The sequence below is a fragment of the Monodelphis domestica genome, chromosome 3, assembly GCF_027887165.1.
Source record: "Monodelphis domestica isolate mMonDom1 chromosome 3, mMonDom1.pri, whole genome shotgun sequence".
NCBI lineage: Eukaryota > Metazoa > Chordata > Mammalia > Didelphimorphia > Didelphidae > Monodelphis > Monodelphis domestica.
In genome coordinates this window covers 410,795,722-410,810,630 of record NC_077229.1, presented here as the reverse complement: position 1 = coordinate 410,810,630, position 14,909 = coordinate 410,795,722, and the positions used below count along the sequence as shown (strand labels likewise).

Genomic DNA, 14,909 nt, shown 5'->3' with positions numbered 1-14,909 from the left:
GAGGGAGAGAGAGAGAGAGAGAGAGAGAGAGAAAGAGAGAGAGAGAGAGAGAGAGAGAGAGAGAGAATTCATTCAGTCTGAGAAAATGAGGTATAAGATTTATTATATAGTGATTACTAAAGTACTCTGAGACAGTCAAGAGTATTAATTCAAGGTATCACACACATTGGTATGTGACAATGTCCAGTATAAAATTAATTTACTCCTTAAGGAAAGATAAAGTTCCCAAAGGTCTCTATCAGCTAGCCAGTTCTAATTAATTTTTTATAAATTGTTTTTAAGAATTCTAATGCACCATGTCACATAAAATTAAGAATATCTGCAAGTATTTAAACAAGATGCTATACAAACTTTAGAAGTCAACATTTTGAAGTCTCAAAAAAAGAAAAAAGAAATGTATATACAATAGCACTGTACCAGAAATATAAACACTATCATTCTGTAAACAGAGCTGGGGGGAAAAAGTCATATTACCAGTTGTTATAATAAATCAGTACTGATCCTTTCATCAAAAATAATTAGGAACACTTCGTGCAAGAGCCTAAATAATTCTTTTAATATAGAAACAAAGAGGATTAATAGCGCAATTATAGAGGAGTCTATTTCTCTTCCTTGTCCTTTTCCCCTCAACAACCAGATATTTAGAACTTTTGCCCATAACATGGATCATAGTGCTGATCTCTAGAAACAATTTAAGAGATTTTGTTTCAACACACACTATTCTCTTATTGTACTTGAGTCAACCTTGTTCACATTATAGTGGCTGAAGGCAATAAATGAGTTGATTCTAATGAGTTTTCTATTAGAAATCCAAGTTTAACTAGCTTGATAAAAGACATAGAGTAGCTTAAATGAAAAGTTAGTTTACTGCCATGATAAATCTCTGGAAGAGGAGGTGGACAAGTTTATAACTTCAGAATTTTCTATTCCCCTTTTCAAGAACAAACAAAATCTCAAAATGCTTGCCTTGAACAGGCAAGCTAACTGACAACCAAATTTTTTAAACTGTCAGCAGTATATTAAATAAAATGTTTGATCATTAGGTGGCTATGGTATCATTTTCCATAAAAGAGAAATGCAATTAAGTGGAGTAGTCAACAAAAATTTCAAGATGAAGCACAAATACTAACCAATTCAAGATCTCATTCTTCACGATTAAGGCTTCTTCCATATGAACCTTGAAGCACCAGGTTGAAAAACTACTTTAACAACTCCTGGTGTATAACCTTTGTCTAGATAAAAAATAAAAAAATCATCCGTACCAATGACAGGATATAAAAGTAATATGCTAGTAGTGCAGCCTGCCTGGGGAATTTTCTTTCAAAAAAGAAGTTAAATGGGCTCCATATATGGCATAAAAATGAAGTAAATATTTATTCAATTTATTTGATTTACATTAATTTCATCAAGTAACAAATTCTTATTATTTATAAGTCAGTGTTCAACATGCTAGGGATACACATACTTAGAATTTAGAACCAGAGAGCTGGAAGAGACTTACCAGCCCTCCAACTTTAGAGAGGAATTAAAAATCAGCATTTATTAGATGTACTATTATATGTACAACCTACTACAAATAATTTAGAATTTATATGTTTAAGAAAATATATTTTTGGAAAGGAAAAGAAGGAACATTTCTTTAACTTCTAAAAACAAAATGGGCACCAGATTTATAATATTTGCATCCTTAAAGGTATAATACAACAAGAGGACTCTGAAAATCTAACTCAATTATCAAAAGTTTTCCTACATCAACCCACATTTTCAAGTCTGTCTTAGAATTAATAATATTCCTTGAAGCAAGACATAGTGAAGAGCTTCCCACCTGTTCTAATTATTTCTTCTTTACCTTAGCTAATCGACTCATCTGGTCCTCTGAGAGAGTGCTGCTTGTCCTGCCAGGAGTTTTCGTAGGTTCAGATCCATCTGCTTCAACATTAGGCCAGACTTTCAAGTCGTGCATCCCCTGGCGGAACATGCTAAGGGAAAGGAGAATGTATCAGTGAAGGAAATAAATGAATGCAGCTGATTGTGGCAAAGTTTAGATTCCTAAGCACAGAGAGGAAATGAGTGTCTCTACTGCCAAGGTTCTAGGTCCATAGTGAGTTGTAAAGCAATTAACAAAGCAATCACAAAACATGTAACAGCCATAGTTTTTCACATACCATTTTCCCCTTCTATGGGCACTGATATTTCATTCAGAAACCAAAAGCTTTTTCCTAGTCACAAAAGTAAAGACCTGGGATTCAAATCAGATTCTCTGATTCCAAACCTAATTCTTCCCTTACAATTATAGCACATTAGAAGGGGCTTTAGGAGTTTTAGGAGTTCAACATCCTACCAATGTAAACCCATTTTTAAAAGACACAAAATTAAAATTCAAAAATTGCACATAAGCTACATTCTTAGAAGTTTCATGATAGGGGATCTTGTTCTGATTTTTTTATTCAACTAGTAAATCACAGTGTTCTGAAAATATTATGTGTTTAATGTACAGCTTAATATATGAAGAAATAAAGTCTTTTTAGCATGTCTATAGAACTCCTTTTCCTCCTCTATCATAAAATCCTTAATCAAGGCTGGCCACCAAGTGATGAATTTTTTAGATACAAAAACTGATAAAAAATATTTACTAAAATGTAGAGGTTTTGTAATCTGTGTGAGAAGAGGAAAAACTCAGATGAAATCATAGATCTTCAAAAACATCATGGTGGTAACATTTTCAAAGTAATAAATCTATAAATGGGGCATATGAACAGATTTTTTTTCCAGTTCCCAAAACAAAATGCTGCATATTATCAAAATTCATTCTAAATCTGAATGGATACATATGGCTAGAGAAACCTGTGGATCAATCATGTGACAAGACTAAAGGATAACAAATTGCCCAAGTATTAATGCTGATGTGGGAAAAATATTAAAAGATCCAGAAGAAGGTTTTCAGTTTATCATTCCATAAATCCTCAAAGGACATAATAATGGACAAAAATTAAAAGGGATAAAGAAGCTACAGATGTGTTTTGTTCTATTTCTATGGAAATAAAGCCCAGAGATGCAGCTCCAATTCTAATAAAGTAACGAAGTATCTACTAAACTCAGAATGTTTCTTCTAAAATGAAACATGCCTAGTCCCTTCTAGTTATGTTTCATTTGGGAGGGTACTCCAAAACTAGGTTGTAATGATAAAATAAGCTGATTAGCAAAACACAAAGGAATTTGTATGATTAGGCTGCTGCATTATTCTACTGAACTTGATATTGGTGTGTTTCCCCTCTCAATGACTGACTGTTTACAAAAATATCCCAATTTAAAGTTCTAAGCCCCTTTACAAAAACTAAAAAGAAAACTGTTCTGGGGCATATATAATTTCCATTCCACAAAGAACTTGTAAATGCTAGATAGGCTGAACAATGGCATCTTGTAGACTTTTACATTTTGTACTTTTAAAAAATACTACGGGGGCAGCTGGGTAACTCAGTGGATTGAGAGCCAGGCCTGGAGATGGGAGGTCCTAGGTTCAAATCTGGCCTCAGCCACTTCCTAGCTGTGTGACCCTGGGCAAGTCACTTGACCCCCATTGCCTAGCCCTTACCACTTTTCTGCCTTGGAGCCAATATACAGTATTGACTCCAAGACAGAAGGTAAGGGTTTAAAAAAAAAATACGACTACTCCTAAAAATGATATATTACATACTATCAAATAATTTATATTTATTTTCTCCTACTTTCAATGAAGTGTCTATTACTAGTTTTCTATTCCTATTTAAAAAATGATTCGTTTATATATTGTTTTACATTTAGATGGCAGTTTCTAACAACTCAGTGAATTAGATCAGGCAGGTGTTATTTTATCCCCATTTTATAGTTCAGAATACTGAACCTCAGCAAAATTAACTGTCTTGTGTATTTATTTATGTAGCTGATAGAATGGCAAAGTAAAGGTTCTAAATCCAAGTTTTCTGACTTCAAATGCAAGGGTCTTTCAACTAAATCATATTGCTTCTCTTAAAAAGTTAGACATGCATATAAATATATGTGCTTTCCATTTTAACTATTATAATAGAGCAATCATTTTCTTAAAGATCTTCCTAAGAAAACTAAAATGATTTCCTTAGAATCTTTCAGAAGTGGAAATGTTTACAAGTAATAACACCTTTTGGACGCAACCTTTAAAAACAAACGGACATCAAGCAGATGAGTGTTATGAGAAAGAGTCACATCTCTGGCCCTATCTACTATGTAGTGACTATCTCAGAGAGCTAAAAGGTCCAAAACAGAAAGTAATGATGGTGAGGATTCTAACCTTTGGATATTTAACTTAAAATAAAATCTGAAAAATAAAAAAGGAAAAAAATAAGAACTGTGATTTACATGGATACTTCTTCATGTCTTGTAAAAGAATACAATAAATATGTAATTCTCAATTGTACCTGAAAATAATAGCCTATCAGTGTCACATAAAACAGTCTCAGAGATATACGACAAAGGATAATCACTTCATCTGAAATGAGTAATAACCAAAAAATGTCTCTGCAATGGAGAGCTTCCAATCCAGAATACTTGGACCAAACTTAAGTGAATAAAAAGCAAGTATATCTGGCAGCAAGCTGATTTACCTAGTGACTTAGGGGTCACCTATATGAGGGGAGGGGGGGAAAGGGTATGCCAAGTGTCTAAAAGTGATCAACTCAAATCACCTCCATTCTTGTGACACTAATGGAGTCTCAGCTCAGAGCTTCTCAGATTCCAGGTGGCATGCCAGAAGAAGCACATAGCAACGTGACCATTTGGGAAATTAAGTTTACCAGGCAGGACAGAAAAACGGGCACAGCAGGCAGGCTTTCCTCCAGATTCAGGCCCAGCCTCTGGCAACAGCTGCTGCTGCTGCTACTCCAGCTCTTAATGCCAAGTTGTCCTATGGTAGCAACAGCTCTAACTTTAAAAATTTACATTTGGTAGCAACATCTGCAGGGAAAATCTTCTGCAGATTGCCTCTGGTCCTAAGCCAACTCAACTAAAAGATCAATCTATTCTTTGGCTGCTTAGAGATATTCCAAACTATTGTTTCACATTCAGGGCAAAGATGTTATCCTTGCTTTATCTTGATAAATTAGACTTGTAATTCTTAAGCTGTTCACTGAGAAGCTTTGGTTCAGCTTGGACACTCAGCCATGAAAGAGAAACTGCTAAAGTCAAAGTGACTGAACTGTGAAGAAGTGTTAATAATGGAGACAGGTTTTTTAAAAAGAAATATAATGCATCTATCACACAGACACAACTATGTAACACAGATATGAGTAAATAACATGTTTCAACATCCCAAGTGTCTAATTGCTTGATAATATACTGAATGATTTAGGGATATATTTTAAAAGAAATATAAAAGAAATGTTCTACTCAAACCAGTAAATGGTATTATAATTAAGTATCAATAACAGAGTAGCACTGGGTCTTGAAACATCACCCACACTATGATGTCAATATCATATCAAAGTATGTCAACCCCATCAGGGCAGAAACAAATAAAAGGGAGAGAAATATAATGTGGATATTTCAGAATGAATATAGCCTCCAAAAGGTATCATTTGCATCTATAGCTTGATGTACTCAGAAGTCCTTGGGAGAACATTGGGAACACTTCGTTCTGTCACTGCCAGGAAAGAGAAAAGGCAGGTGACTTACAAAGCCTTGAAAAATTAATTTACTTAATACTGTAATGAGTAGCTGCTGTATGCCTTATACTAACTTCTTTTATCATAGAACTTCTCTTGGCTGAGTTACAATTCTATGAAAAACGAATAAAGCAAGCTTGTATTTTAGAGACATCTTGGAATGGGATAGCAAAATGCTCTAGCTTAATTAGTTGGAAGATGAAGTAGTTTTTTTCTTCTCAATATAATACTAACAGAGGAGTCAATGAATTGAGGTGTGGAAGGGAATGCATGGAAGGGAAAAAAAATCACAAAGCATTTAACATTCAAGAAAATGAATTATGATAAAAAACTCAAAGAACCAAAAATATAGCTGATTGTCAAAGCCCAATTAAATTACAGGAGGCTGAAAATTACTGAAGGCCAACAGATGGACTAGACTTTTAAAAACATAGCTATCCCTCTAGTACAGGGATCCCCAAACTTTTTACACAGGGGGCCAGTACACTATCCCTCAGACCATTGGAGGGCTGGACTATAAAAAAAAACTATGAACAAATCTGTATACCACTGTCCGGGATAGCAGAGGTTGCAGCACTGGCTGTGATGGGCCTGTCACACCTTGCACAGGCCCATCACCGCCACCACTATACCAGGCAGCAGTATACACAGTGTGGAATCCCCTCCCCCAGATCACTGTTCACCATGCTGAAGTCTTCCATTGTGCAGTCACATAATCCTTTGCACAGTTACTCTCAGAACAAGGCCCCACCCAAAGGATTATGTCACCAGAAGTAGTACTGTACATGAGCAATGCTGCACTTTGCGGCACTGCCACATACAGTACTCCAGAAGCACAGGATGAAAGTGTATCCTGTGCTCCTCTCACTGACCACCAATGAAAAACGTGCCCCTTCCAGAAGTGCAGTGGGGGCCAGATAAATTGCCTCAGGGGGCCACATGTGGCCCATGGACCGTAGTTTGTGGACCCCTGCCCTAGTATAAAACAGTATATCCTAGTGGAAGTCCCACAAACATTAATTGAAGACAAATTATCAAAAGTTTAATTTGTGACTATAATAACGAGATCAATTCACTTACTTGTATTTCTCTTGTCTAAAAAATGAAAATATCATTTGTCCCATACCAACTGTCTAAGGTCACTTTGACACTGAATAAATATGAATAAATCTTGAAACAAGGTACTAATATTGCTAAAAATAAAATGAAAGAGAGCTTTAAAATTGTGTCCTTGTACAAGAACCACAGTATGATATAGATAGCTTACTGATTACACCCAGAATGAGAGAGAAAAAATGTTTTACCTCTAAAAAGTTAGGGCAGGGAAAATATAGAGAAGTGGTTACTACTGTTTCCAAAATCTCTTCAGCCAGTTCTAAAGGACTGTTTATCAGCTTCCCAAGGGCTGTCAGTCAATAAGATATAGAAGGTAATATAGGGTTTTGCATTTGTTTTGCCATGGTAACCAAAGCCCTCCTGAGTAGGAGAAAATGGGAAACAATGACACTCTGGAGGAGGCATACCTCTGGCTCAGTAATTTCTCATTCTTGTGAATAACGATGAAATGCACTGAGCCTGAATCCACTTCTCAGCATGTATGCAACTAAGGCACATGCTGGGCCTTAAAGCATCATTCGTCTCTGAAGACAATGACAAGGGAGTCAAAATTTTGACAGAGGGAGAGGCAAAGAAAATACTTACCCATATTTTCCAAAGAGTGAGACTGTTGTCCCTCCTACAGGGACTGCTTTTCCAGGTCCATATACATCCCATATTGTCAGAGCCACCTGGGCATTCCTAGGCAGGTCAGGATATTTCACTGGTAACTTTAACCATTCATTCCAACTATAAAATGGAATTAAATATTATTATTACATGAGTTTTGTCTTAAACTAAGTATAAACAGGAACAGGTCCACAGAACTAGGCCTTAAAAAATTATGCCAAGACTAAAAGGATGAAGACTGAAGAAAAACTGATCTAAAAACAAATTAAAGAGAGGAAAATATGAACTATAATAAAAAATGATCTCTTTCTTTAGGCAACTGATGATTCATTGCCAGGTTATACGAATGTCCACAAAGGTATATAAAACACTACAGATCTTTCTCCTTTATGACATACAAGGTATTAATACTATAGGAATTACTGAAATATTACTAATGGACAAATGATGTTTCTTTAACTGAGCCATGTTCTCTTCTATCACAGATTATTTAATTAATACTTTATGTCACCAGGAAGGCCTGCTCCTGAAAACGAAAAAGTGTTGTCTTTTCTTATCCTCCATTCCTTTCCCTTTAATAGCTGACATTTATATAGTGCTTTATAATTTACAGAGTGCTTTATATACATTATCTCATCTGCCTTTTACAACAGTCCTATCAGTCATGGTGAGCACTATCATTGCCAATTTAAAGATAAGAAAACAGACATCAGCCAGGGTAATAAGATGCTTGCCCAAGGTTGCAGAATTAGTAGCTGTCAGAGCTGGAATTCAAATTCAGGTCCTCTGACTCCAAATTTAATGCTCTTTCCTTTTGACAGTTTCCTCTTACATTAAACTTCACACTGGAATCATTTGATAATTAGAACTCCTCTAATCAGCAGAAGCTTTCCACAATCCCAAGAGGACACCATGCAAGTGATTACTATAATCACAAAGTAATACACAGAAGACACACTCAATGAATTGGGAAAAAAGCTTCTGTTCACACAAAATTATTCTCATAGGGGCATATCCCAATGTTATGCAATGAATACAAAGGAAATTTGGCTCACAGTCAACACTGGTAAGAAAGGAAACTATCCTGCAATTTGTTTAAATGCAAATGGAATTTTAAAAAGCAACAACAAACCACTAACTGCTGCATATACCACCAACCTTTCAAGAATATCAAAGATAATTATAGGTAACTGTCAATTTTCCTGAGAATTCTAAAAGTTGCTAAATAGCTTAAATGGTCTCTGAACAGTTCTTAAAAAATAAGGCATATACCTACAGAAAATCATTCAAAGTTACAGATAAGCTTAAGTAATTAAATGAATTCATTTAATTTCTACCTACACAGTAAGCCAAGCTGAAAAGGTAATAATAGGCACTATTCTCTTTTTCCAATGAGACAAACTGCAGAGAGGTTAATTAACTAGACTAAAGTCAAAGAACACATCAGCAACAAAGCCAAGAAGTGAAACCTCCTTTCTGAACTCTTAGGTTATAGTCACTAAAACTATAGAATAGGGCTTCTGGAAATCAGAAGGGCAGAACTAGATGATAAATATAACCCACCAAATTTAATCACACAGAAAACCTGGAAATTTTTGATACTCGCAAGCTAAGAATTATCTCCTAATGGGAAAAATAAAAGTAAATAATAAGCTTTTGTTGGTTTTTTGTTTTTTTCCTCTCTTCTAACAAGTGTTCATAGAGTATGACTTCAACACAAATGGCACAGTATCATGGAATGTTGAGATTTCAGTCCCAGCTGTCACAGTTTGTCCTTCTTAAGTAAGTTTCTTCATTACTAAAATGTGGGGAGAGAGGTTGGCCAAAAAGAGAGGTATCAAACCTGTAACTGGAAAATATTTAATATAATAAAAATTCAATAAAACATAGATAATATTAATATGTAATTTTCTAAATTAACATGCAGGCTTTAATAGCCGCAGTTTCTATTTGAGTTTGGCATCACTGATCTAGATAGTCTCTAAGGTCCTGTGCAGTTCAAATTCTATGATCCTATATGAAAATATTAACATCTTTTATTTTACTGTTTGTCAGTTACATACTTATTCAGTTCAAATATTTCATCATAATTTTTAGACACTAAATATCAAGGTGTTAGGAACTTATGGATGTCTTCTCATAAATCAGCAAAGTATTTCAAAGGGTTGAATGAATTTTCAAAGAATAAAATTTGTTTTAAATACTTCATTTCATTTTGCAAAAGGATTTATTATCCCTTCATAATTTAAAATACAGCAATTTTAAGGTACACAATTTTACCCTGCCTACAATTGTCACATTAAAAAATCCAACTCTCAGCTTACTGGTCTAAGCTCCATTAATTGCTAATTATTTCCTAAATTGTACTCCTACATGCCTATTAGTGCTTTTTAAGTACCAGGTAAGGGCTGAAATTTTTTTTTGGTAATTTACACTGTCTTTCCTTAATTTTTCTGAAAGCCAAACAAGGAATTTCTTGCGTCCTTTGACCATGCATTTTGTATAATTACTAAAGAGGTGAGTTTTCTGCTGGGTTTATGCCCCAAGGAGATAATAAGGAAAAAAAACTTGTACAAAAATATTTATAGCCACACTCTTTGTGGTGGCAAAAAATTGGAAAATGAGGGGATGCCCTTCAATTGAGGAATGGCTGAACAAATTGCAGTATATATTGGTGATGGAATACTATAGTGCTGAAAGGAATAAAGAAATGGAGGAATTCCATGTGAACTGAACGACTTCCAGGAATTGATGCAGAGTGAAAGGAGCAGAACCAGAACAACATTATATACAGAGACTGATACACTGTGGTACAGTCAAATGTAATGGACTTCTCTACTAGCAGCAATGCAATGATCCAGGACAATTCTGAGGGACTTATGAGAAAGAATGCTATTCACATCCAGAGAATGTGGAAGCAGAAACAGAAAAACAACTGCTTGATCACATGGGTCAATGAGGATATGACTGGGGATGTAGATTCTAAGTGATCACCCTAATTCAAATATTAATAATATGGAAATAGGTCTTGATCAATGACACATGTAAAACCCAGTGGAATTGTTTGTTGGCTAGGGAAGGGAAAGAACATGAATCATGTAACCATGAGAAAATATTCTAAATTAATTAAATAAAAATTTTCAAAATATATAAAATAAAAGGTGAGTTTTCAAAAGCTAATATTTTCAAAAGTGAATATTTGTTTCCACTTTCTTTTTGCTCAGGTGTGAGGCAGAATCAAGGAAGAAGAGGGAGGTTATGGTATCACAGATTTAAGATGCCATCATATTCAATCTCAATCTTTTACAGATGAGGAAAATGAGGCACAGAAAGGCCAAATGACTCACCAATGCTCATGACTAGTGTCTAAGGCATGATTTGAACTCAACTACTCCTGAACCTAAGCCCATTTTACCATGCTCTTGTTATTTCCATAACCATATCCTTACACAAAAGAAATGGTCCCTTTTAGAATGATAAAAGTTCTTAAAAAAAAAGAAAACTATAACCAAAATGGATAGAAATAGAAAATGTCTTATCTCCACACATATAAGTACCTAACATCTGACTGAGATGGATAAAGCCTAAGTTAGGGCTGATCCAAGCATACAAGTACAGTAATATATAATAAGGCAGGTACAAAAGATCTATCTGAAGGATAGATGCTTTTGAATTTTTTAACTATATCCAGTGGTTATCAGAGTATTTTAATACAATAAATACAAGGTATGGTCAAACATTAACTCTTAAAATATGCAGTTATAATACAACTAAACTATTATCTCATCATAGTAGGATCCTATTTAAATTTCTAAATTATAAAAAGTCAATAAGCATCCAATTAAGGATTTTCTCTCCACAGGCCAACCAAAAATACATGTAACAAGTAAAAGAAAAATGAGATTTCAAGATCCCACAACATATGAGAAAACATACTTACTTCCATCTTGTACTAAAAGCCTTATAGGAAGTTCTTACTGGCAAAGCCAAAGGTTTCCCTTCAGCAAAAACTTGACAAGTAACATAAAGATCAGAACAGGTCTCTTGGTATAATCCTGAAAACTTCAACATAGGGTCTTCTAGAACAGCTTTGTAACTCTTTTGTTCTCTCTTCCCTTCCAGGCTTCCTCTGAAAGCCAAAGAATCAAAACAATGCATTAGGTATGCAATGATCATCATTTAAAAACAACTACTAACATTCAGGAGAGAGAACTTGGATAGAGGAGACTTTTTATTAAACTGAATGTGAAATTGGTTTAATAAATCCCTTTCCCACAGAGCTACCATAGATATTCTTTAAGCACAAGTCTGACCATGTTACTCTCTTACTCAAGTAGTTCTAGTGGTTCCCTATTGACATTAGGATCCTCTTTTTGGCATTTAAAATCCTTTGCATACAGTATTTTCCAAACTGGTCTACTTGCCCTCTACCCAAATAGTTTTTTCCTCTTCTCTTGCCTTGCTCTCTTTGCACAAGTTGTACCCCATTGCTGGAATGATCTTCCTCCTTATATCTTCTATTCAGAATCCCTAGGCTCAGTTCAGAATAGACCATAAGATATAGGCAGATTCATTTCCTTTCTCCCCTAATTGTTAATGCCCTCCTCATAAATTATTTTGCCTGTATTTTTATTTATCTGAACTGTTCTTTTTCCCAAAAAGAATTATGCATTTTAAGTGTAAGTACTTTTTGGGGGGATGTGTAGGAATTTGTATACTCATTTACATATGTATTCATGTATTCTCAGTTTCATATACACAATAGATATTAATAAATGCTTATCAAGTAAACCAAGTAAGTCATTTTTACATTTAACAACATACAAGAACAGAATGTAAGATCTTTCAAGGCAAAGTTTTGTTCTTTTGTTGCATCTGGCTCCTTACTGCCTAGGCCAGACAGTTCCTCAATGGGATCATTAGACGCTTAAGGAATAAAGTAATACCAAAAAATTTGATTTGTGTTTTTTTAATCATGTGGTATTTCAAAATCTCAACACACTCAACATGAGTCATTTTCAAGGACAAAAAGGTTTTTGCATTCCTTGTGGCTTGTTACTTTTTAGTGACAATTGGCCCCTAAATCGCTATTATACTGGGCAAGTCATAAGGTCTATCGGAGCTTCAATTTCCTCATTTGCAAAACAAAGTGTTCAGATGGCTGCTAAAGTCCATTCCGGACTCTATAATGAAATATTATGTTACCTGAGGATATGTTTTCAGTATCAGAAATTTTTTCAAAGAAAAACACTGAAACACAAGCAATCTTGGTACCTTAGACAGGACTCCTAAACAATAAAATTTCTGGTCTACTAACACTTCCAAATACCACAACAAGGAAGGGAAAATGTTTGGTGAAAAATGTTTAGAAATACCAAAGATAAATAATATGTCCATTGTACTTGATAGTATTTACCTGGTACTGGAGTTAATGGAGAGAGAGGAGGGGGAAAGGTGACTTCAAACTGTGCATACTGTCAACGTAGAAATCTAGACATCCCCAGTTTATTTAGTTGGGAGGTAGAACCCCCAGGTTTTGACCTTGTCACAGGAGAGTTTCCCCCCCGGAGGGAAGGTCCCACTTGACCAGACAACAGACATTCACTTCAGGTAGGAGGCAAGTAGCTCTTTTGTCTCCAAAAGCCTTTCCCAGTATATCATACCCTCCTTACCCAAGGATTGAATCTTCAGCTTTCCAGACTGACGGGCTACCTACTGTGCCAAAGCTGAAATGCCTGGTGAAGTGGGACCTTCCCTCAGGGGGAAAACTTTCCTGTGACAAGGTCAAAACTTGGGGTTTCTACCTCCCAATTAATTAAACTGGGGTTTCTAGATTTCCACGTTGACAATACTAAAATAATTTTAAGTGTTTCCTGAGAAAAGAGCAGAAAATGTGTGTAGAAAATGACAGAAAGGAAGAGAGAGATTATATATTCTACTGCCCTAGCAGTGTCCTAAACATAGCTGGCTCAATCTTAGGAGGTAATATCAGAGTACTCGATTAATAAGGTGGTAATTTGCTTGATCATAACTTCCCTATACTCTCAAAATTCATCTTCCAAAAAGTCTCAATTAAGTGATATCGAACTTTCAAACTAATTCTACATATTCTCACTTCATAAATTCAAATCCTTTACATCCACTTCAATTTAACAAACATTTATTATGCCTCTGTACAAGGCAGCTGTGTAGAGTGGCTAGAAAGCTCGCCTCAAAATCAGGAAGACCTAGGTTCAGGTCTCACATTAATAAAACCCAAAGCCTTGCTTTGAAAGACGCTGGAATTCAAGGCCACAGCTCCTTTGAGGTTTTGTCTTTAATAACATCCCCACTTCACTTATAAGGCACATAGCTGGTCCACTGAATGAAGTGCTGCACTTGACATCAAAGACCTGAGTTCCAATAACGCCGCAGATGTATATTAGCTGTGTGTGCAAGTCACATCGCCTCTCTCATCCTCAGTTGACTCATCTGTTAATGGAATTAATCACAATTTTCTCCCAGGGCTGTTCTGAGAATAATAAATTCACAGCACTTTGCAAACACCAGTAACAGATAACGATGGTAATGAAGTGATCACACTTCTGGGTCCCTTAGATCAGACTCTTCTCTCATCTAAGGTATCTAGCCTTCCCCTCTTCCAAGCCCAGGGCCCCACACTTATTCCTTCCGCAAGTCACTCCCGGGGCCCGAACCTCTCCTGGCTCGCAGGCAACATTCCCACGCCAGCGGGGTCTGACCCGCTCCTCCCCTGGGCTCCCAGATCTTGGGTGCCCCTGCCCCGCCACCCAGCCCTATTCCCAAGCGGCCACCCTCACATCTTGAGCTGCACGTTGATGTCCAGCTCACAGCTGTAGATATAGTAAAACTTCTCCGCCTCCCCCATCGCGCCGAATCTCAGGCCCGGACCTGCCGGGACCAGAAGAACTAACAGGCCTCCGTACCACAACACAGACGGCTCTTCCGGTTCCGCCCCCGGGACCGACTCCGACCAATCATAGCTCAGAGAGCTCGAATGACAACATGGGGAGGTTCGCGAGAAACAGAAGTACGCATACGCAAGTTTTCGGCATTCATCTTGGTTAAGGGAAAGCAGTGTCCCGGAAATAGAGTCATACTGATTTCGCGCGTTGACTTCTGGGCCAATGAGGTTCTGTACTGTCCTCGCTGAGAGGAAGGGATTTATTATTGTTCAGGTTAAGCTTTAAGCTTTTATCAAGCGCTTGAGGTATAACAGCCACCAGTAGGGATACAAAAAAAGGCAAAAGAAGAAAGGCAAAAGATGGCCCCTACTCCGGAGGAGCTCAGTCAAATGAAAGAGACAAAATGTAAACATCTATACACAGACAAGTATATGTTGCAATTATTCAAAAGAGGAAAGACACTCGCATTAAAGGGGATCCGTAGAAGGAGGGAGTTTAGCTGGGACCTGAAAAAAGCCAGAGAAGCCAGGAGGCAGAGAGTGGGCGAGGGAGAGCATTCCAGGCCCTGGGGGACAGCCAGGAAAAATGC

The 14,909-nt window shown here is 36.4% G+C and overlaps 1 protein-coding gene across 2 annotated transcripts in view; it reads right to left on the bottom strand.

The window, feature by feature from the left end:
• PIK3C3 (phosphatidylinositol 3-kinase catalytic subunit type 3) overlaps positions 1 to 14,480 on the bottom strand; it is a 215,952-nt gene extending 201,472 nt beyond the window's left edge. Inside the window, exons 1-4 of one of the 2 annotated variants that reach the window (XM_007486726.3) lie at positions 14,216 to 14,480; positions 11,338 to 11,526; positions 7,374 to 7,517; positions 1,850 to 1,979 (exon numbers count right to left, since the gene is read on the bottom strand). In XM_007486726.3, the coding sequence (XP_007486788.1) occupies positions 1,850 to 1,979; positions 7,374 to 7,517; positions 11,338 to 11,526; positions 14,216 to 14,283 (531 nt within the window). In that variant the 5' untranslated portion in view covers positions 14,284 to 14,480. The remainder of the gene's footprint in view (positions 1 to 1,849; positions 1,980 to 7,373; positions 7,518 to 11,337; positions 11,527 to 14,215) is intronic. The other variant, XM_056824362.1, reaches the window with a different exon arrangement.
• Between the last annotated feature and the right edge of the window lie 429 nt (positions 14,481 to 14,909).